This window comes from Idiotropiscis lumnitzeri, chromosome 2 (assembly GCF_059441095.1).
Source record: "Idiotropiscis lumnitzeri isolate Australia: NSW breed Sydney's pygmy pipehorse chromosome 2, RoL_Ilum_1.0, whole genome shotgun sequence".
In the NCBI taxonomy this organism is placed as follows: domain Eukaryota; kingdom Metazoa; phylum Chordata; class Actinopteri; order Syngnathiformes; family Syngnathidae; genus Idiotropiscis; species Idiotropiscis lumnitzeri.
The window spans coordinates 31,245,008-31,269,641 of record NC_142392.1 but is presented as its reverse complement, the minus strand read 5'-3'; the positions used below and the strand labels follow the sequence as shown (position 1 = coordinate 31,269,641).

At 44.9% G+C, this 24,634-nt stretch overlaps 1 protein-coding gene across 1 annotated transcript; it reads right to left on the bottom strand.

The window, feature by feature from the left end:
• Nucleotides 1–985: 985 nt before the first annotated feature.
• LOC148342302 (uncharacterized) lies at nucleotides 986–7,056 on the bottom strand. The gene is made up of 2 exons (XM_088288370.1): nucleotides 5,324–7,056; nucleotides 986–3,275 (listed from the first exon to the last, which is right to left on the bottom strand). The coding sequence occupies exon 1, from the start codon at nucleotides 6,556–6,558 to the stop codon at nucleotides 5,398–5,400; it is 1,161 nt and encodes a 386-aa protein (XP_088144496.1). The 5' UTR covers nucleotides 6,559–7,056; the 3' UTR covers nucleotides 986–3,275; nucleotides 5,324–5,397.
• Between the last annotated feature and the right edge of the window lie 17,578 nt (nucleotides 7,057–24,634).

Below are 24,634 nucleotides of genomic sequence, written 5' to 3'. Positions count from 1 at the left end.
GGGTTGTGGCGTACTCCCTTTTTAAGCCCATAGTAAGCCAAAGATGCAGATGCATTCCTTGCAGCATGCGCTTGTTCACTGATGAGATCCGTGCAACCTTGGATGGATGCATTCAATGTATTTTAAATGTTTGGATGAGGTGAAACTACGCACATGTGCACAAAACAGTGCAGAGCCACCGGAGGTTCATTGACTCTCACCCGACGAAGCCAGTACAAAGTTAATAAATAAATAAGACCAATACGTACTTGATTTTTTTTTTTTTAAACTTAATATTTTGTGTTTTATCCACTAAAATTGATCAACCGCCATTAATGTTTTCGCCGCAGTGTGCACATATTTTAGATTCAAGCAGAATTCCTTCCGGAAGGAATTGCTTGAACAAGATATAAAAAACAGAAAATGTAAAATGTTAAATAATCAGTTCAAATTTTATACTGGGAAAAACATTGAGTTCACCCCCCCACTATTGGTTATTCTTTGGCAATTATTTTGTGCACTGATTTAATTTGGCATAAACAAATGTTCAGCAGACCTGCAAGTAAAAGTCAATATTTAAAAATAAAACGGCAATAACCTTGAACGCATTTCCCCAAACAACTTAATGTTGTGATGCATATTTTTAACGATAGAAAGTCGTTCTTTACAAAGCAAATGAGAGTCGGACGGGTACAAACCTGCTTTGTGTAGCACAACACGAGGCTGGTTGCAAACTTCGCCCAGCGATTGAAGATGTTGCTCGTTCTCTTCTTTTATTCCACAAAGTTCCTCTTGGTACTTGGGTGTCGTTCTTTCACACATTTTCAAATGATAATTCCCAAAAATCCGCACTTGATCTCTGCTTGGCGATGAGTCATGTGCCTCTTTTCGTTAGCGGCTAGCTAGCTAACAAGTTATGCTAATGTAACACTCTATTCCCTGGGGGTGGTGAGTGCTAGTCCGACATCGGGGTTCGTGGGAGAAAGAACAGCACACGGAGAGGGAATAGCTCCACATACGACTTTATTCATTCGTCCGCCTCCTCCATAACATCGAGCCTCCCTCTCGCTCGTTCCTCTTTACACTCCATATCCCTCCGCCAATATAACAAAACAATAGTTCCCCTCAATAAGAAATAAAATAGATCTATACAAATATAGACATTCTCGTGAAAATAAATCTTACATACCTTCCTTCCTTCAAATGAAATGTCCCCATTTCAACTTAACCAAATACATACATTTGTCCCGAAAAATAAACCATCAGTGGAGAAAACATGCAACCCATAACAAAGGATATGAGAACAATATCAAGTGATACATGAAAACACGTAAGCGAAACAAAGGCATGCGTTGCCCATTGACTTTTTGTTTTTTTTTTTAAGCTCCCGTTACCGAACAGCCTGGCCCCTTTACACAAGAAGCCGCTGAGGCTTGCGAACAATACGACCACTTCTAGTCATAGTAGGCAGTGAGGGGTCACTGTGGGCGTGCAAAGATGGCCTATGGGAGACTCGCCCCGTCGGCCCCCTCTGTAAAGGCACAGAAGGCCCAATAGGCTCTGATATCTGAGTCGACCCATTGGCACCAAAACCATAAGGAAGAGAACCAGACAACGCCGTGTACCGAAAACTAGCGTCTGACTGAGGCAAAATCCTAGTCGCCGGGAATTCAATGTCAGTGCCACGGTACGGTTTCAAACGATCATAGTGAATGACTTTTTGTGCAGCTTGAGGATCCCTAACATCCAACAGCTTGTAAACAAGTCCGTCATCATTCACAGCAACCACCCTAAAAGGCCCAGTCCAGTTCGGACAAAGTTTTTGTCGTTGTGTGGTAGGATCATTGAGCCAAACTAAATCCCCACACTGATAAGGCTTAAAATTAACTTGTTTGTTATAGTAATATTCACGTTTGAGGTCTTGGTCTTCTCGATGCAAACGAACCATTTCAAAAGCCGAGCCCATACGTGAAACCAGTTCCGAACCATAGTTTTGTGGGCTGGCAGCTTCCCTGGGAGGGGCCACTTGCACCTCCGCGGGTAGCCTTGGCTCCCTGCCATGAGCAAGAAAATAGGGCGAATAACCCGTGCTCGAGTGAGGGGTCGCATTAAACGACAGGATCATAACAGGTAAATAATGATCCCATTCCCCCCCATGACCATGAATGAATTTAGCCAATTGTTCCTTCAACGTCCGATTAAACCTTTCCACCATACCGTTACCTCGTGGGTGGTATGGCGATGTTCTTTTCTTTTTAATGTGTAGTCGCTCACATATAGTTTGAATGACCTCTGATTCATATTGTCGGCCTTGATCGGAAAACAGTTCTTCAGGAACACCATGGTCTGGAATGTACCGCTCACAGAATAACTGTGCAACCGTTGTAGCCTTTTGGTCACGCATGGCATAAGCATTGACATATTTAGTAAAGTGATCTTGTATTACTAATACATATCTGTTGCCCGCTGCGGTAACTGGGAGTTCAGTGATGTCTGTGCACACAAACTGAAACGGTCGGTCAGACTGGATGGAATGTAAAGGCGCTCTGCGTTGAGGCACGGGTTTCCTAAAGGCTTCACATGACTTACACAGGTTACAAAAGTTTTCAATATCCGATCGCATTCCTGGCCAATAGCACATCGACACTGCTCGCTTAACAGTGCGCTCCGCACTGTAATGACCAGAACAAGGAATGCCATGAAGAAAATGCATGGTGTCTGTAACCAGCGAGGCTGGAATCACCACCTGATAGCACTCGGGCTTCCCCGGGACACTGCGACCTTTACGACATAGTATGTCATCACGCAATACTAACTTAGGGAACTGCCACCAGAGCTTCCTCTGAACCCGACCCTTAACCTGTCTAAGGTATGGACGTTCTCGATTTTTCACCCAAGCATACACTTCAGAAAGCATTGGATCAGACAGTTGTGCAGAAATTATGTCATCAGTCTGGACAGAAAACGTTGGTGATAACAGTGTGTTGATCTGCTCAGTGTTGCCATCCACCGAACATACCTGGGTCGAGTGCCCATTGTCAACAGAAGGTCCCAAAGCTGGGCCTGACAAGTCAGAAGTGGGGGCCGCCATTTCAGCGTCTTTCTGAAGGGAGTGACACTCAACTGAGGGCAAAGTCGACTCCTCGCGTGTCCCAGATGGAATCCGTGACATAGCGTCCGCATTGGTGTGTTTCTTCCCTTCTTTGTGAGTAATCGTCCACTGATAGGGATCCAGTTCCAACGCCCAACGACCTCGGCGTCCCGTGGGGTCATGTGTGATGTCCATTTTCCTCAAACTGAGCAAAGGTCGGTGATCAGTAACAATCGTGAATGGGTTACAACTCAAATAATGCTTGAAGTGTCTAATAGACCAAACAATAGCATACAGTTCTTTATCATAGGTAGACCATTTCTTTTCAGTTTTTGAAAGCACATGACTCGCATAAGCCACCACCCTTTCCAGCCCGTTTTGAACCTGAGAGAGAACTGAACCAATCGCAAAATTAGATGCATCTGTACTCAGAACAAATGATTGGTCAAAGTCAGGGAAGGCCATGATGGGTGACGAAGTCAGTGCATCTTTTAGTGTCTGAAAAGCCAAAAAACAGTCATCTGTCCATTCAAAAGGTACTTGTTTTTGTGTAAGTCTGTGAAGAGGCTGTGCCACAAAGGCATATTTATGTACAAAACGTCTATAGTAGGAGCACAGACCCAAAAATGCGCGTACCTCTGTCGGTGAACGTGGAACAGGCCAGTCACGAATGCGTTCGCTGTTAACTGGGTCCAACGTCAGTCCATCACGGGACACAATGTGTCCCATATACTTCACAGTCGTCTTGCAAAACTCACACTTCTTTGGATTAAGTTTCAAACCTGCTTCTCTAAAACGGCCAAGGATGTCTGACAGATTATGTAAATGATCGTCAAAACTCTTTCCCATACAAATAATGTCGTCTAGATAAATGACACAGGTCGTCCAGTGAAGTCCTCTCAGAACAAGTTCCATCAGCCTCTGAAATGTTGGTGGGGCATTTTTAAGACCCATGGGCATTACTTTAAATTGGTAAAGACCATCGCCCGTTGTGAATGCCGTTTTGTGTCTATCTACGGGATCCATTTTCACCTGCCAATACCCGCTAGACATATCCATTGTTGAGAAGAACTGAGAGCCCGATAGCGCATCTAAACTATCGTCCACCCTAGGCAAGGGGTGTGCATCAGTCACAGTGACAGAATTTAGTTTCCTAAAGTCCACACAAAATCTGTATGAACCATCTTTCTTCCTCACCATCACCACCGGACTGGCCCAAGGGCTCATACTGTCCTCTATCAAATCCTGTGCTTTGAGAGCCTCCACTTGACGGTGGATCTCTGCTTTAACATTCGGAGAGGTGCGATAAGCTCTCTGTGAAATTGGTCTGTCACAGGTCGTAGTGATTTTGTGTGTGAGTAGGTCAGTCCTCCCGAAGTCGTGTGAATGCTGACTAAATACGTCGGCAAAAGAGGTCAAAGTGTCTGTCAGTTGTTTTTGTTGTGTAGGTGTAAGTTTCGGATTCCCCACATCTGGAAGGGTGGCTGCCTTGTTAACATCAGATTTCTGAATATTCACGTTACAAACGGAACTGTCAACAATCGTGTATTCACCCTGGCCATCATTAAGGACAGCGTGAAAACGTCCTATTTGTGTACCACCATGTAACTTGACCTCATCATGACAGAGATTCGCCACCTTAACGCAAACAGAGCCTTGGTCTACCTTAACCACTGTCCATGCAAAACTCATTGTAGATTGATCTGTGTAATGTGGCTCAAACACACCTGTATAGTTGTTAGGCTGAAGTCCCTTAATAGGTGCCTCAAGACTAGCAGTGATGACCTTCTCAGACATGGCAGGGATAGTGACTGTGGATGAAACTGAAACAGTAGCCAAGCACGGAACATATTGACGTGGACTAACTAATGGCACAGTTCTTCCACCCACATCCAGTGTCATGTTTCGCGTGTCCACGACCATACTATTAGCAATCAAAAAGTCCCAACCTAAAATGACTGGTTTGGTACAGTTCCTAACAACCTGAAGAGAGTGAGTCATTGGCTTGTGTGCGATACTTAGGTTTACAGAAATTGACCCTACAGAGTCCAGGGGGTCACCTGTGACCCCAGTGAGAGGAATAAATTGTCTCAAAATCGGTTTCCTCTGTAGAGCAGGTGAACGCATTCTAAAATCCTCACTGACAACAGAAATGTCCGCCCCTGTGTCGACAAATGCATGCACAACAGTGTCCTCAATAATGATTGAAACATATCTCCTCTCATTGTCAGACAGAGATGTATCATCACTTACAGGTGAATCAAATGGCGTGTCGATGTCCTTCTGGGCCTGGGAGCAAGCAGTCGACAATTGGCCCTCATTGCCAACTACTCGCAGTTTCCCATATCCGACTGAGGATGTGAAGGAGACTGGAAACGTACACGTCCAGCCGGGCTAGGAGAACGCCGATGGTGTCCGCCGGAATAACGATCAGGAGAACGGCCATAGTCGGTGTACGCCCTCGGTGAAGGACTGCGGCCTCTTGTGTAGCGACGTGACAAGTCAGATTGAGTGCGCGGACCTCGTCGGTTGTACTCATCCTCCTCACGTTTGGGCCTCCGGTATGAGCCGCGATGAGTGAAGTCGCGCTCGTAGGAAGAATCTCTGCGACGAGGTGGTGACCCGTGGTGCCATTCCGAAGGAAAACGATCTCGACGTAGTCCATCCGGCGTGGAACTCCTGTGACGAAATCCATGGCCAGGGCCATCACGATGCGAATCCTGACCTTGCCGGTTAACAGCCAATCGAAGCTGTTCCACCTTGTCTGATAATGTCTCAATAGTCTTTAACATCTTTGTCATCTCATCAGCAGTGGCTGAGTGGACACCCGAGGAAGCATTCGGCAGATGGGGTGTTAAGATGGGTGAAACAACTGGGTACGTTGGCACTGCAGGAAAAGGGTGAAGAGGTGCAGGAGCAGCAAACACTCTGCTCGCCTGATGGGCAGTCTCAATTTGTATAGCAAACTTCAGAGCATCCTCCAGCGTCGCAACACCCTGTTCGTGACATCGCAGTTGTAGATAAGGATCAAGTCCAGCAATGAAGCGTCTAAATTTTTCTCCTCGCTTAGCATCATCGCCATATGTTGGAAAAGCTTCGTCTACCAGGCGGCTGATTTCTGCAGCGAACACAGGGAGAGCCTCACCAGGAAGGCGACTGCGAGCATTAATGTAGCTTTGAAATGTAGACAAATATGCTGTTTGTCCAAAAACAGCCTTCAGTTTCTCTTTAGCCGTTGCATAGTTGTTCTTCTCAGCATCAGATAAACTGTCCCAGTAACTAAAAGCAGCTCCACCCAAGCACGTTGGTAACAGCTTTGCCCAACTGTCCTCGTCAGCATCAGGATGAGCACTCATAGTCACTTCAAAATGTCTGCACCATTTTGCAAAATCTTCTTTTCCGTCCCCCATGAAGATTTGGCGGCATTGTGGAATGGCGCGGTTACTATTTGACTGAAAGGGGAGCTCGTTCCAAAAATAATTTGCCATAGCTCCACGTTAGCCCCGAAAATACAATCTATAAAGTGTCCACCTCCGTTCCTTGACAAACGCGGCTCTTCTCAGTCGAATCGACAACAGAAGAAAACAAGACGTGAGCCACACAGCGTCGCGTCTTCCTTCGTTGTGAGGGGAATATCGGGCCACTCGCAGTTGTCATCGGGCGCCGCTAGCATAGCATTAGCATCGAAGTCCGAGCAAAAGTTCAACCTCACCGAATGCTGAAAGTCCACAAACCGCTGCCACCAGTGTAACACTCTATTCCCTGGGGGTGGTGAGTGCTAGTCCGACATCGGGGTTCGTGGGAGAAAGAACAGCACACGGAGAGGGAATAGCTCCACATACGACTTTATTCATTCGTCCGCCTCCTCCATAACATCGAGCCTCCCTCTCGCTCGTTCCTCTTTACACTCCATATCCCTCCGCCAATATAACAAAACAATAGTTCCCCTCAATAAGAAATAAAATAGATCTATACAAATATAGACATTCTCGTGAAAATAAATCTTACACTAACTACGCCGAAAAGCATCAACGCGCGAAAATGAGATTATCGGGACACAAAGACTTAATGAATTATGTCGTAGTCCTTTAGAGTAGCACTGGACATCCTGTGAAAAAATTACAGTCAGTTCCACACTGAATCAGAAGAATTTAGCGGTGGGCGTTTTTGTTCCGGTGTGGACGGGTCGGTGGATGTGGACGAGGCGCTTCGCAAGCTGCGCGCTTGCTAATGACGTCATGCTTTAAGCACGTATTTTTCAAATATATTTCTTTGCCTCTGTGTTTGTTTTTACCCCTGGCTGTTCTGTTTTGATATATATTTTATATAACATTTTAATTCGGTTGATGAAAAAAATTAACAAAATAACTAAATTAACGCCGCATTCGCGAGTCAGCTCCGACGTCACTTCCGCCTATTTCCCGAGAAGCTGCTGCTGGAACAGCAGTGGGACGTTTACGTTTCTCCTACCGAACTTGCAACAATGCTGTGGTTCACTCGGGCTGCTAGATTGTATGAATATAATGTCTGCATATACTAGCAGTGCTTCTCAATTATTTCACACCCGCCCCTACCAAGAAGAAAAAGATTCGCGCCCCCCCCCCCCACCAATTTGTTTTCTGTCTTTGTAGATTGATATTAGATTGTCAATAAAATATCCCTTAACTAAGCTAAATTGACAAGAAATATAATTTTGAGAACTATTATAGTGAGGATCTCGAAGCTCAGTACTCTGTTGTGCAAATATTGATGAGATGACAAATATTTGTCATGTTATTGTTGGAGTTGGGTCACCGTGGAAATAAGAAGTAGTTAGTAAATCAACCTTTAAAAGCCAAACTTACTCCAATGCGTGTTCGTTTTTTGTGCTCAAGAAGAAAAGGGTAAAAAAAAAGACTCAACAACTGATTAGAGTTCCGATATTTAGTTTCTTCAATTTCTGGAGTTCAGGAAATAATACAAAGACAGATATCTGGGCGTCTTTTTCTTAATCTCACGAGAAAACTGCACTCGGGCGAGCACAGTCGAAAAATGCGCGCCATCTTTCAGCCCAGCTTCAGTTTTTATAGGAGTTTTATATGTCAAAGGTAATGTAGGTTGAATCGGTCGTCCTCGCTCCCTCCCACGGTACGGGTCCACGTCCAAGGGAAGGTCCTCCCCAGGTTAGTCATCGTCTGGTTAGTTGATTCCCGTCTGGTCCCCAAGACTGACACGCCAAGGCTGGCCTTCTCCGGCGGGCAGTCCCTCCGTCTCTCTCTCCGCTGGCATTCTTTTGTAATCTTGTCGGTGTGTGCGCGTGTATGTGCACGTGTATGTGCAGGTGTATGTATATGTCTGTGTGTGTGTATGCGTATGTGCATGAGCTCCGATCTCCAATTGTTCTGTCTTTCGGAATGTGTTTCTTTTGATAGCGTCTGTGTGAGTCCTCCAGTGCCCAATTTGGTATATTTCCCTCTACAGCCCATGTGGAGAATGTGCTTCGTCGTATTTGTCCATGAAGTGCTGTGAATGTGAGGGCAGCTCATGGAAATGCTATGTGTAGAGGTTATTTTAGATTCCTTTAGTTTCTTCTTATTTTCGTTGTTCAACCTCTTCGTTTGGTGGCGAATAAAAACAACTTTTTACGCGTGAACAAACACTGATGGTCGAAGCACGGCAAAAAGACTGTGTTGCTCCTTCGCCATCATCTTTATTTCTTCTTCAACCAAAAAACACTTTCTTCTTCGTGCATTACAGTAAATAAAGAATTGCGCCCTCTAACGTTGACACATTTCACTCCACAAATCAAAATAATTACAAAAGACAAAGAAATGTATAATTTCTTCTCACAAACATATAAATGGCAAAAAGCAAATATTTGCAATCATTATCCATAAAAATATAAACATTTGTGAAATGGCGCGAACAACTCATATTCAGAGACACAAAAGACAAGGGCCCGGAAACCCTCAGTGTTGAGAGAACACTATATCGGCAAAGGTAGGCCCCGCATTGTCTCCCTATACATTACGATGACGGCGCTGAAGAAAGCGGACACAGAGACTGTGACTGAATAAGTCATCAGAGCTGAACAGAATATCATTATATTATATGCCGAGCGAAGGGTTGATGATGGCAATGATTATGAGAGGGCTACGGGAAAAATATAAGCCTTTCACGTTAATGGTGACGCACGACTCAATGGACGTTTCGCTGGGGGAGTTCAAGGCCAAATTACGGAACTTCGAGGCAGCGGAAGACAAAGGATCGCTCGCCGAGGAGGCGGGCGAGAGAGTGATGAAAGCACGGGCGGCGCAAAAGAAGAAAAGCAGACCGTCGACGGGGCTGGCGTGTTGGCGATGCGGCGAAAGGGGTCACCGTAAAGATAACTGCTCAAAGACTATTTGGTGTAGTTTCTGTTAACACACAGGACACACGGACAAAGCATGCCGGAAGAAGCGCGGACAAAGCGCTCGGTACGCGTGCGTCCAAAAAGGCGGAGACGATGACGCCGGTGGCAGCCATGAAATGCAACATGATGACGCCAGGAGAGCAACCGGAGGTGAGGATTACTCCTTCAAGACGGAGACTGAGAATACCAGCTGGACAGCACAGCAAATGCAACAAAAGGTACTGATTGTGGACACAGGTGCATCGTCCCACTTTATGAACGACAAAAGATGGTTTAAGAACTTTGTGAGCAATTTCAGGCCGGAGAAACACAGCATGGGGCTCGCAGATGGGAAACGTGTTTTTGGGCTGGCACAAGGCAAGGGAAACGCACAGGTGTGTCTAATAGACAGTAAGGGGCGTCGGTGTAAAGTTACGTTCAAGAACGCCCTCTACATCCCATCCTTGCCTCAAGAACTGTTTTCCGTGAAGCGAGCTACAGCTAAGAGTGCCAAAGTGTTCTTCAAGGAAGGTGAAGACGTTCTTACGGCGCCTGATGGTCCAACATTTGTTATTTATTATGTGTATAAAAGAATGTACTACTTGAAAACAGAGTGTGATAAAAATGGTGTGTGTAAAGTCAGCCATGATATTCAGACATGGCACGAGATAATGGGGCACTGCAACTATGAGGATATATTGAAATTGCAAAATGTAACAGTTGGCATGCACATTAGTGGTGCAAAACACAAGCCTGATAAAGAATGTGATGTATGCATAAAAGGGAAGTTCACCCAAACGAGAAACCGAAATCCAACTGACAAGGTAAAGACACCGCCAGAACTGGTGAACACAGATTTAGCTGGTCCGATTAGCAACAAATCCATTGATGGTTTTAAGTATGTGCAATCTTTTACAGATGTGTATACAGGTGCGGTGTTTGTTTATTTTTTGAAAGCAAGGATGATGGCGATGCTCTTCAAGCTACCAAGAAGTTCTTATCTGATGTAGCACCATATGGCACTGCGATCAGACAATGGAACCGAGTTCACAAACAGAGACTTTAAGACACTGCTACGAAAGAACAATATGAGACATGAAACCTCCTGTCCTTATTCCCCACACCAGAATGGGGTAGCTGAGAGGGAATGGCCGACTCTTTTTGATATGGCCAGGTGTAAGCTTATTGACTGCAACTTACCAAAGAGCCTGTGGCACAATGCTGTTCAGGAGGCAGCATATACAAGAAATCGGTGTTTTAATAAGCATACAGGCACCACTGACAGGAAAAATGTGTCATTTATCAAGGATGCACAAGTTCGGGTCAATATGCTATGCCTATCAACAAGACAGGATTAAACTAGACTTTAAGTGCGAAAAAGGACACTTTGTAGGTGACGACAAAGGCAGTCCAGCCTTTCTTGTTTATTATCCCAGCGAGGGAAAAGTGCAAAAGCACAGACTGGTAAAGTTTGTCACCAAGACAACATGTGAAAATGAAATGCTGACTTATGAGTTAGACCTGCAACCAAGAGTGAGTTGTGAAGTCAAAGACACCCCACAACCTAGTGCGAGCACAGACATACAAACTGGTGGTTCAAAACAACCAAAAGATGATGACAAGCACCCTAAAGGGACACCACAGGTCCCAAGCAGTGGGAGATATCCTACACAAGAACATAGACCACCGGGTTATCTAAAAGATTATACTCAAGACAGCAGTGAGGAGGATGACAGTACACTCGTTAGCACAGACTACTGCTACAGAGTAATGTGCAATATTCCCCAAAACTTTAAAGAGGCCTTAACATCAATTGAGTCAGAAAAATGAAAGAAAGCAATGGACGAGATGAAGTCCTTAGAGGACATCCACACTTTTACTTTGACTAAATTGCCAGATGGCAGAGAGAGACAGTGGGAGGAAAGTGGGTCTATTCAATCAAGGAAAACAGTGATGGACGTGAGATGTACAAGGCCAGGTTTGTGGCTAAGGGATATAGCCAGAGAGAAGGAATAGACTATGGTGAAACATTCTCACCGACAGCGAATCTGACTAGTGTACGGGTAGTAATGCAAAAGGCTGCCCAGGATGACTTAATCTTACAAATGGACGTAAAAACAGCATATTTGCACGCCCCCATTGATAGAGAAATATACATGGAACAACCTGAGGGTTATGAGAAAGGAAGAGATGGGCTAGTGTGTAAACTGGAGAAGTCCATTTACGGCCTAAAGCAATCTGGACGTAATTGGAATTTATTACTTCACAAATACCTAACCGAGAACAAATTCATCCAGAACCCAGCAGACCACTGTGTATACACAAAGGAATCGAAAGTAGAAGGAAAAGTGATAATTGTTATCTGGGTGGATGACCTTATTATTGCAGCCAATAACACAAGTGGATTAGAACAAGTGAAGAGCATGCTCTCCATCAAGTTTAAAATGAAGGATCTAGGCAGATTAAAACATTTCCTTGGCATGTAAATATTTGACATTCAAATGTCATGTTATTTTTTTTTATGTCTTTGTGAAAATTGTACAGTATACAAGCCATTCATAAGTGGGAGTGTTGAGTGTTATTGTATGACTGCTTGTTACTGTAATGTGCTTATTTGCCACAAGGGGTGCTGTCGCTAACAGACGATGCGATGTTAGGCAGGTGTTCAAGCCTTATTTCTCTCTCTCTGCTTTTGGCCCTGGAGAAGAGCAGTTCGTGTGTGTTGCTGAAATAAACTACGCCAGTTGGCTAACGAGAGAAGTTGTCTACATATCAGAATTATTCTTCTGCTGCGACTGGGCATCAAGGTATAATCCTATGATGCCACATGACCATGGATTTTATCAGATGTTATTCTACATTTGCCATGACGCAACTTTATTTCAATACATAGTGCACATATCATGTTGCAGTGGAGTGAACTGTGCTGAGTGTTTGCAGTGTGGGGGGTGATACAGGGGGGCCTCTCTACTGCAGAGAGGGGCTTCTAGGAATTGGCAGGGCGGTGGCACTTCTTCAGAAGTGAGGATGAAGTAACCAACGTCGTGATGAGCCCTGATAAGAAGAAGTTGGCCCCAAAGTCTGACGCAAACAACAACATGCGGGGTCCTGATAGAAGATGTTGACGTCAAAGTCAGCTGCAGTCAGCTGCGACCCACGGCGACACGCCAATGATGAACCGGACTAAACCAGCTTTTGAGAAGAGGAACTGTACCACCCTTTAGTGTAATCTGATTTCTTGAAGTGTAATCTGATTCCCCGATGTGATAAGAGGGAATGTGTGAAAAGCATTGACGAACAGGGGGGAGATAAAGTTGTCAAATAAACTTTGTTAACCTCTCAGTATCCACTTGGGCTGTGCGTCTTTCTCCTTCCAGCTATGAACCCGATATGTCAAATTGGCGAACCTGACATATAATTGGTCCTTCGAGAGCCGTGAACCCAACATACTGGAAGCGTCCGGGGGCGAAGCCGACGACCGGGGACAATCGTGGCCACGACGAGGATTTCTTTTTTTTTTCTCCAGGATTTATTTTTCTTTTCCCCTTTTTCTTTTTGTTTTTTTGTGTTTCTTTTTTTGGACCTGGTCCTCGACTTTGCTGCTGGAAGGCTGAAAGTTGAAGGGAGGCTGCGGAGAGAGACGTTCAGCTCATCTTGGGTGAGTGTGTCATTTCCGAATGGGATAAATGTGGGCATTTGAAGGGGTACGTAGTTAAATTCCGTGGGGATATTGGAGGGCGGACTCCACTACGAATAGACAGAGTAAGTCTTTAAAACTGTGTAAAACCGTAAGAATACTAGTCAATGTTACGTGAAGAGACAGAGATAGTCTATAAAACTGATAGAGGATAACAGGGGTGTATCCTCCACGCGCGTTTGAAGGGGGAAAAATAAGGGGAAGAGAAATAAGGGAAAAGAGAGAGATAAGGGGAAAAAGAAAAAAGGGGAAAAATAAAAGTCAAGAGGGAAAATCAAGGAAAAATAGGGGGAAAAATAGTGTGAATGAATAAGTGTGTGTGGCGCTATGCGATAAATGGATACATAGAAATGGTTGCCCCCCCCCGAAATTTTATTGTCGTTGGGCTGAATGTCATTTTCCAATGAGAACATGAGGGTTTAGTGTCTGTATGTTTATCAGGGTGCAATATTAGCTTCGCCAGCAGAGGGTGCCTAGGACCTTGCTCATCAGAGCCGACGCTGACTACCGTAGCAGAAGAACAGTCAATTTGTGATGACGCAAGAGAAGCTACGCTTCAAGAACATTTCTGAATGTTACTATTGTGCCCTGACAGGGAGAAGTGCTGCTGATTGGAGAAAAATAAATACGTTGCACGGCAGATGAGTTGGCCCATCATTTCAAGCTGTGTAACATGTGCATGGAGGCTTGCAACCTCATTTTGGAACGGGAAATTTAACTAACAACTGTCTGGGAAGCAGAAGCTTGGGAATTACCTAAAACAGAGTAATTGTCAACCTGTTCAGGGATTGGAGAACAGTTAAGGGAAACATGGGGAAATCAAACAGTAAAAAGCTAGAAAAAAAGGATCCGAAACAACAATTGACGTGTAAGGACTAGAAATTTATAGAAAGCCAATGTCCGGAAAAAGTAAAACATTTAAACTTATGCTTGCGTAATGAAAGCCAGTTGAGCAAGTGGAACAAGTGATTTTATTGATGACTGTGGAAGGCACCGATTTCATAAGCACAGTTTCTTCTCACACCTTTTCCATTAAATACGATTAAAAAGACAACTGAAAAGCATAATGTTAAAAAATATGTATTAAGCTGACCAGCGAATTCATGTTATAACAAAAAAACAAATATTAAAACTTATTATTTTTTTATTCCCCAGCCATTATTTTTGTATTTATTCAATTACTTCGACTTTTACCTGCTGGTACGCCATCCGGTGTGCCCTGTGAATGTTATGATCCTCCAGCAGAACTGGAGGGTTGAAGAGGACTCTCCAAACGCAGACACGGAAAAAAGGTGGTGATACAAAGATAGTGTAGCGACTTTGTAAATAGTTCAAGGGTTCTGTGTTTTCCTCTTTTCTGTGGAGGCTGTGAAGGCAGCAGGGGAGTGAACTTTATGTTGTTGTTGTGTTGCTCTCTCTCTGATCGGCGTGGTTGCGGCCAACAGCAGCCGTTTTTGGCTTAATAATAAAAGCGTTCGCTGATGGACAAATTGGCCTGATATTATACAACGTTACAATATTTATTATAATCACAATATAGTCAGTGTAATCAGCGCGTCTCGCAGCAGCTGATGGCATGGCGCGAGACTATCGCTGGAGGAACGCCCACACAGCTGAAAAAACAAAAACACACGCGGCATGACAGGCACGGATCATGACAGTGAAATGAAAGGTGGCATTCTTCATTTATTTATTTATTCATTTATTCATTCATAACTGACAGCCTCGCTCTCCGCCGTTGCCCGGGCGGAAGGTGCTCCTATTCGGCTTAACTACCACGCACGCCGGCCGGTCTCCTTCGGAGCTCACGCACGGTCCCGAACGAAGCCAAATGTCGCCGCGCGAGTGCCCGGGCGAAAGTTGTTTATCTTCGGCTTGACAGCCACACACGCCGGCCGGTCTCCTTCGGAGCTCACGCACGGTGTCCGATCGTGTACGTCGCCACCAATCGTGTCCGGGGGAACCTGCTCTTCTTCGGCCACTCTCTTCTTCGTCCACTCTCCTCTTCGGCGCACGCCGGCCGTCTAACCGCTTCAGCGCCCCCTTGTGCCGCTCGGCGAAACTACAATGTTCCCGAATATTTTTTAGACCCGCGAAGCACTGAACCCGCAAAAGGTGAACCGCGAAGTAGCGGGGGTTCACTGTATTAAATGTATGTGAGGGAATATTTGAAGAGTTTGAGTTTTGTTCAATGGACCATACATATACGAGCCAGCCAAACACACCGAGAAAACCAGCGCTGACTCCAGTCGCCATCAAATTGCCAACTCCTGACATGCCAAAACCTTGAAGAGAAACTGAGACGATTTGCGTTTCTCTTTCTTGTTCTTTTTATAGTTCAACTTCTAGATCTGTTTTTCACCTTTTCACAACGTAATGAAGGCCAGTTGAGCAAGTGGAACAAGTGATTTTATTGATGATTGTGGAAGGCACCGATTTCATAAGCACAGTTTCTTCTCACACCTTTTCCATTAGGTACGATTAAAAAGACAGCTGAAAAGTATAATATTAACAAATGTTGTTACAGGCAAAGTTTCCTTTACATGTTTGATGTAAACACACAAAACAAATCATGATCACTCAGACACATTGCTTCTTCTGGCACAGATCACATTGGCTTAATGTCAATAAAAAAGCTTTGCAAAATTGAATTTATCATATTTTATTCAAAATCAAAATTTACATCTTACCACAAAGAGTCAGTTCCTTCAGTTATTTGTTTTCTTTTTTTTAAGCTTCAAGGATTGCTGCTTTTCTCACCAGCACAATTGTGACTCTCCGCATATTGTTTAGTGGAGAATTTTTTAGCACAAACGCTGCAACTGAATGGCTTTTCTCCAGTGTGTGTTCTTGTGTGGTTTCGTAAATACGACTTTTGAGAGAACCTCTTGGCACAAACTGAGCAGGAAAAATGTTTTTCTCCACTATGTGTTCTTGTGTGTTTTGTGAAATTTGACTTATCAGAGAAACTTTTGCCACAAACTAAGCAGGAAAAAGGTTTTTCTCCACTGTGTGTTCTTGTGTGGATTGTTAAATCAAACTTTTGAGAGAAGCTTTTACCACAAACCAAGCAGGAAAATGTTTTTTCTCCAGTGTGTGTTCTTGTGTGGATTGTTAAATTTGCCTTATGAGAGAAGCATTTTCCACAAACTGAGCAGGAAAGAGGTTTTTCTCCAGTGTGCGTTCTTGTGTGGATTGTTAAACTTGAATTTTGAGAGAAGCTTTTACCACAAACTGAGCAGGAAAAAGGTTTTTCTCCAGTGTGCGTTCTTGTGTGGATTGTTAAACTTGAATTTTGAGAGAAGCATTTTCCACAAACTGAGCAGGAAAAAGGTTTTTCTCCACTGTGCGTTCTTGTGTGGATTGTTAAACTTGAATTTTGAGAGAAGCTTTTACCACAAACCAAGCAGGAAAATGTTTTTTCTCCAGTGTGTGTTCTTGTGTGAATTATTAAATATGACTTTCGAGAGTAACTTTTGCCACAAACTGAGCAGGAAAAAGGTTTTTCTCCAGTGTGCGTTCTTGTGTGGATTGTTAAACTTGAATTTTGAGAGAAGCATTTTCCACAAACTGAGCAGGAAAAAGGTTTTTCTCCAGTGTGCGTTCTTGTGTGGATTGTTAAACTTGAATTTTGAGGGAAGCTTTTACCACAAACTGAGCAGGAAAAAGGTTTTTCTCCACTGTGCGTTTTTACGTGCCCTTTTAAAGACAGCTTTGAAGTGAATGAGTCAGTGTGACATGCCCTTTCACCTTTGGCTTGCCCATCATCATCATCATCATAATCATCGTCATGATCGTCTGATAATGTGTCCTCATTATGTGCTTGTGATGGCCCCCAGTGGTCTTCATCACCTTCTGTTGTCACATGATGACTTGAGCTGATGCTTGTAGGCTCCGCCCCTCTCTTGTCCTCACTCTCATCCTTGTTTTCATCTTCAGTCTTTATAGAGACAATGTTCACTGGTGACTTGTTGATCTCCTCCTCCTCCTCCTCCTTTTTAATGTGAGTCAAGTCTGGCTCCTCTTTCACAGAACGGAGATCGTTTTCACTGACGTCTGTAGGACACAAAAAGACAAATTTGGTTTGGTCAAATCAAAGGTCAGGCGGCGACTTTGTATTATATTGTTTCTACCGTGCTACCTTGCCTTGTGCCTGCCGCACACGGAGCAATGCGTGCGACCCCAACTTGGACCGGACCATGGGGACACTTCACAAAATTCCGTCCTACGATGTAAACCTCCTTTTAGCAGCACAACAGTGATAAACGAGCATTTAAAAAGGAAGCACGTTGCGGCCGATGCCCGATTTCATTCCTGACATAGTCACAGACGTTTCTGGAAGCGAGCTGAAGTTAGCACACACAGGCTATTGTGTGCGTCTGATGGAACACCTGTTGTGGGACCCTAACTTATTGATGGGGACCACTGGGGGCCATCACAACATTATGTCATTGATAGAGTAGAAATCCTTCAAGCAAAATATGTTTACAAGTATTTCTTTTTGCATTAAGAGACAGAACTAAATATTCCTGGGCTTGTTGGTAGAAAAGGGGGTTGTGACGTTCTCCCTTTTTAAGCCCATCCTAAGCCAAAGAGATATATATACAGTGGAACCTCGGTTGTCGACCATAATCTGTTCCAGAACCCTGTTCGAGAACCGATTTGTTCGAACACCGAATCAAATGCAATAGTTGTACGCACTACTTTTCTTTTTTCGCTAGTAGCAGCTTTGTTGCTTGCACTGACCTTCTTAGGAGGCATGATTAGGGGCTAAAACACTTCCCAGCACGTAGCACGCGACAACAATTGGTCAATTGGCTGCTCAGCATCCCACCCTCGCGTGCTCACTCACGCGTTATACCGGCGTTCGAACTCCGATGTTTGTTCGAACTGCGAAGCAAGAATTTCTCTATTTTTTTTGTTCGAACTCCAATTAGTTCGACCTCAGAGTCGTTCGAGAACCGAGGTTCCACTGTATATATATACACAGTGGAACCTCGGTTCTCGACCATAATCCGTTCCTGAACCCTGTTCGAAAAGCAAATTGTTCAAACACCGAAACATTCCTTTGCTGCTTGCACTGACTTTCTTTGGAGGCATGATTAGGGGCTAAAACACTTCGTACACCTATATAAAACGCGAGAGCAAAACGCAGCACGTCCGCACGCGACAACAGTTGGTCACGAAGAGAGCAAGAGAGCGATCTACACCCGTACGCCGCTCAGCATCCCACCCTCGCATACGCACTCACGCGTCATACCGGCGTTCGAACTCCGAGGTTTGTTCGAACTGCGAAGCAAGAATTTCTCCATTTTTTTGTTCGAACTCCGATTAGTTCGACCTCAGAGTCGTTCGAGAACCGAGGTTCCACTGTATATATATTTTTTTTTAAGCATTTTTGAAGGTGTGCCGCTACTTCGCGGATTTTCAGTTTTTGCGGGTGGTCTCGGTCCCCATTAACCGCGATAACCGGGTTTTTACTGTCCTTCCAACTGACTCCTTCCGCGACTCGCACACTCCCCTTCTCTTCTGGTCAAGTGCGCAATCTCCCTTCTTCAAGTGCACACTCTCTCACGTCATCAATCGGGATTGCGCGAGACATCCCGCGACCGACAAAATAAGCACATTGTCCATTACATGCGCCACACCAATCAAAGGTAAGCAGTATTAACAATACAGCAGAATGTCAAACGATGCACAATTATTAACCATATAACTGTGTATATCATAAAGCCATCACAATTAACATTAGTTCGGAAAATATCCCCTTCTGAATCACAACTCAAAGGGATGATTCTATAAACATGCGAACCTTCAGAACACCCATGAACACGTCAACTATAATTTAGCTCTTCTTTTTTAACTAACTAATACAGTGATTCTCAAATAGTGGGGCGCGGTGCGATGCTAAGGGGGGCGCATGAATTGATGACAGTGCTCCACACAGCCAGCAGCTAATCATATCACAGCGGGGCGTGTCCTATTTTTCCACTTTTGTGCTGAACAGACTGCAGTTTTCACCCAGGAAATCCATTCAGCACGACATTAAAAAACGACAACGCCGTTCATTCTTCTCGTCTAACAAAAAGAAGCACACGAGTTATCGCTAAGCAGAGATCAAGTGCGGATTTGTTGAGATTGGCGTTTGAAAATGTGTGAAAGAACGACACCCAAGTACAAAGATAAGATAAGATAAGTTGTCCTTTATTAGTCCCACAATGGGGAAATTTGAGGTGTTACAGGAGTAAAGATATAGATCACACAGAGTCGGCGGCGTAATGTAGCCGTTAATGTATAACATTAGCAGCAGACATTCATAAAAAGCATGCAAATATACACAGTATAAACTTATCTAGTGTAAGGAAACACTCCTAATGTCTGTCCATTATACAGAGGGGGAAAACACTGTAATGATAAAAACTACTGAATGATTGGAAATACTGCAATGATAAAAATATTGCAATGATAAAATTACTGTAATGGTAAAAGTACTGCAATGGTAAAAGTACTGTAATAGTAAAAGTACTGTAATAGTAAAAGTACTGCAATGATAGAAAAATACTGCAATGATAAAAGTACTGTAATGGTAAAAGTACTGCAATTATAAAAGTACTGCAAGGATAAAAGTACCGTAATAGTGAACATCCTGCAATGGTAGAAATACTGCAGAGATAGAAGTACAGTAATAAGAATAATGTAATATAAACAAAATACATCATTGGTCAATATTAAAGTACCCCTTGGGTGAAAGTGCAGTAGCGGTTTATATTGCATCCTAGGACTGCACAATTGCACTAATGCCCGCCCGTTTGTAGGCCTGACCCAATGTTCTTGTTAAAAAGTCTGACAGCAGTCGGCAGGAAGGAGCGGCGAAATCTCTCTTTGGTACAGCGAGCGTGTAAAAGTCTATCACTGAAGGAGCTGTAAAGTGTTCTCAGAGTGTCATTGAGTGGGTGGGCTAGGTTGTCCAGCATTGATGACAGTTTTGCCGGCCCCCCACTGACTCCACAGAGTCCAGGGAGCAGCCCAGGACAGAGCTGGCCCTCCTCACCAGTTTGTCCAGTCTCTTTTTGTCTCGGCCCGAGATGCCTCCTGCCCAGGAGACCACTCCATAGAAGATGACTGATGAAACCACCGAGTCATAGAAGTTCCTGAGGAGTGTTCCCCGAACGCCAAAGGACCTCAGCCGCCTGAGTAGGAAGAGTCTGCTCTGACCCTTCCTATAGAGAGCGTCTGTGTTGTCGCTCCAGTCCAGTTTATTGTTCAGATGAACACCCAGGTACTTGTAAGTTGAGACCCTCTCAACGTCTGTTCCCTGGATATTCACTGGTGCAGGTGGAGAGTGCAGACGCTTGCGGAAATCCACCACCAGCTCTTTGGATTTCCCAGCGTTGATTTGGAGGCGGTTCTGCTGACACCAGTCCACGAACCCCTGCGTAACCCCTCTGTACTCCCGATCGTCATCGTCAGTGATGAGGCCGACAATCGCAGAGTCATCAGAGAACTTCTGCAGGTGACAGGTTGTGGAATTGTATTTGTAGTCCGAGGTGTAGAGGGTGAACAGGAAGGGAGCCAGCACAGTTCCCTGCGGCGCTCCCGTGCTGCAGAGGAGCACGTCAGACACACAGTCCTGTGTTCTCACGTACTGTGGCCGGTTTGTGAGGTAGTTGTGAATCCATGTGATGAGGTGGTGGGCCACTCCCGCCTGCTCCAGCTTGTCTCCCAATAAGGCGGGCTGGATGGTGTTGAAAGCACTTGAGAAATCAAAGAACATGATCCTCACCGTGCCCCCCGCCTTCTCCAGGTGGAAGAGTGAAGTGTGGAGCAGGTAGATGATGGCATCATCCACACTGATGCCAGGCTGGTATGCAAACTGGAGTGGGTCCATTGAGGAGCTGACCAGGGGGCGCAGATGGACGAGGACCAGTCTCTCCAGGGTCTTCATCAGATGAGACGTCAGCGCCACTGGTCTGAAGTTGTTGAGCTCCTTCGGATGGGGTGTCTTTGGAACCGGAACCAGGCAGGATGTTTTCCACAGCTGGGGGACTCTGCCCAGCTTCAAGCTCAGGTTGAACATGTGCTGGACGATTCCACACAGCTGGTCTGCGCAGGATTTGAGGAGCTGGGAGCTGATCCCATCTGGGCCTGCCGCCTTCCTCGCCTTCATCTTCCTCAGCTGGTTCTTCACCTGAGATGTTGTGAGGAACAAGGCTGAGCAGGAGGAAGTGGTGGTTGTCTGATGAGGCTGGGAACTGGAGCCTGTGGAGAGAGAGAGGGGCGAGAGAGGGGGAGAGAGGGTCTTGTTCGCAGTGGCAGGAGGGGTGGGTGGGGGCTGCATCAGGGAAGCCTGAGCGGGGTCAGACATTTGATCAAACCTATTGAAAAATAGGTTCAACTCATTTGCCCACTGAAGCCCCCCCCCCCTTCTGGGTCTTACCTGCTTGTCCGTGGCCTGAGATGGTCTTCAGGCCCCTCCAGACATCCCTGGCATTGTTCCGCTGCAGTTGTTCTTCCATCCGCATCCTGTAGGACTTTTTCCCCTCTCGGATCCTCCTTCTCAGCTGACGCTGCACTCTCTTCAGCTCGTCCTTGTCGCCTGAAACAAAAGCCCTCTTTTTCTCCTTCAGGAGAGCTTTAATGTCCGGTGTGATCCAGGGTTTGTTGTTGGAGAAACATCTTACAGTCCTGGTGGGAATGGTGTTCTCCATGCAGAAGTTAATATAGTCTGTAACTGTGTCTGTTAGACCATTAATGTCCTCACCGTGAGCTTCGCTGAATACCTCCCACACAGTTGTGTTGAAACAGTCCTTCAAGGCCTCCTCGGCTTCTCCGGACCATCGCTGAACTGTGCGTGTCACAGCTGGCTGCCTGCGGACGAGAGGTTTGTACACAGGCAGGAGAGCAACCAAGTTGTGGTCAGCTTTGCCCAGCGGGGGGAGGGGCAGTGACGTGTACGCCTCCTTGGTGTTGGCATAGAAGAGGTCCAATATTTTATTGTCTCTGGTTTGGCATGTTACATATTGTGTGAATGAAGGCAGAGAGGAGGAAGGAGAAGCATGATTGAAGTCACCAGAGATAAGGAACAAGGCATTTGGGTGCTGTGTTTGTAGCCTGCTCACAGCTGCATTCAGTACATCACAGGCTGTCTCACCGTTAGCAGAGGGAGGCACGTACGCCGCTACCGCGATCACATGACTGAACTCTCGCGGTAAATAGACCGGACGCATGCTAACAGCTATCATCTCAATGTCCCGACTGCAAAGTTGATCCTTAACAGTTATATGCCCAGGGTTACACCATCTATCATTAACAAACACAGCCAGCCCTCCCCCTTTTCTCTTACCGCTCTCCAGTGTCCTGTCCGCGCTTAGTATTTGGAAGCCGTCCAATTCCACGACGGCGTCCGGCGTTAGCTCTGTTAGCCACGACTCCGTGAACACCAGCAAGCTAGCCTCCCGGAAAATCCTCTCGTGCCGGGTTAGCGCTGTTAGCTCGTCCATTTTGTTGGAGAGGGATCGAACATTCCCCATAATAACGGACGGGAGGACGGGGTGATATCGTCTCCTCCTTGCCTGGCGTTTAGCCCCCGCACGACATCCCCGTCTCTTCCTCCTCAGCTCGCGGGGAATATCGGGTCTCGCTCCGGGAGCCCACGCGGGGTTAGCACGGAGTGCTAACAGCTGATCTCTTGTGTACACGATCGATCCGTAGCTCCGAGTTTCGTCTCCGGACACGATCGCGCAAAAAACAGCCCCCAACAGTAGTAAAACCACCGCAAGTTGGATGTCCATTGCTGAGGTGAGGTAAAAATAAAATAAAAAAGGGTAAAGGGAAAAAACACACGAAAAAGGCTCAATAGTGAGCCACGCTGCTGTAAACAGGCAGCCACTCGCGCGGCGCCGGAACCGGAAAAAGTACTTTAATATTTCATTATTCGTTTTAGTATTCATTAAACTACAATAATTCACTATTAATTACAAGAGTTATTGAACTGTTTTAGGAATAATTTAGTATTCAATGTTTAATTGCTACAAAATTTACTTTTTAAATTTTTGTTTAACCATTTTGTTCAATCTTAATCTTATGGAAAATTATTTAAGAAGCACCAACACAATGTTTTTAAAGATAAAGATAAAGATGTCCTTCAATAGTCCCACAATGGGGAAATTTGCAGTGTTACAGCAGCAAAGAAATAGATCACACAGAGGCGGTGGTGCAATGTAGCCGTTAATGTATGACATTAGCAGCAGACATTCAGAAAAAAGCAAACCTATGCAAATATACACAGTATATACGTAAATACACAAATCCCCATGTGTATATACACACTTACATCCCACAACATATACAAGTGTAAGGAAACACTCCGAATGTCTGTCTATGGTACAGAGGGGAAATTAATAAAAATGCTGCAATGATAAAAAAATACTGCAATGATAGAAAATACTGCAATGATAAATGAAGGATTGTATTATGATTGCTGGCATTATTTTAAACACTTACAGGACAGAAGGTCAATTATTTAAATTAGCAGGTTCATATTTAGGGAATATGATAAACATTGATGAAACAAAAAGCATTTATCAAATGGAACTAGAAGCACGGGTCACAAGAATGACTGGGATGGTAGGCCTGATGTTTACTGATTTATTATATTATTCTCATATGCTAAATTTATAGTACTTAGTTTAAATGTATGAACTTGAGTGAAATTCTCAGTAGTGAGAATAGATTTGCACACATAGCATTTCCATGAGCTGTCCTCACATTCACAGCACTTCATGGACAGATACGATGAAGCACATTCTCCACATTGGCTGTAGAGATGCAAACATACCAAATTGGGCACTGGAGGACTCACACAGACGCTATCAAAAAAACACATTCCGAAAGACAGAACAATTGGAGATCGGAGCACATGCACATACGCATACACACACACAGACAAATACATACACCTGCACATACACCTGCACATACACGTGCACATACACGCGCATACACTTGCACATACACGCGCACACACCGACAAGATTACAAAAGAATGCCAGCGGAGAGAGAGACGGAGGGACTGCCCGCCGGAGAAGGCCAGCCTTGGCGTGCCAGTCTTGGGGACCAGACGGGAATCAACTATCCAGACGATGACTAACCTGGGGAGGACCTTCCCTCTGACGTGGACCCGTACCGTGGGAGGGAGCGAGGACAACCGATTCAACCTACATTACCTTTGACATAAAAAAACTCCTATAAAAACTGAAGCTGGGCTGAAAGATGGCGCACATTTGTCGACTGTGCTCGCCCGAGTGCAGTTTCTCGTGAGATTAAGAAAAAGCCGCCCAGATAGCTGTCTTTGTACTATTTCCTGAACTCCAGAAATTGAAGAAACTAAATATCGGACCTCTAATCAGTTGTTGAGTCTTTATTTGACCCTTTTCTTCTTGAGCACAAAAAACGAACACGCATTGGAGGAAGTTTGGCTTTTAAAGGTTGATTTACT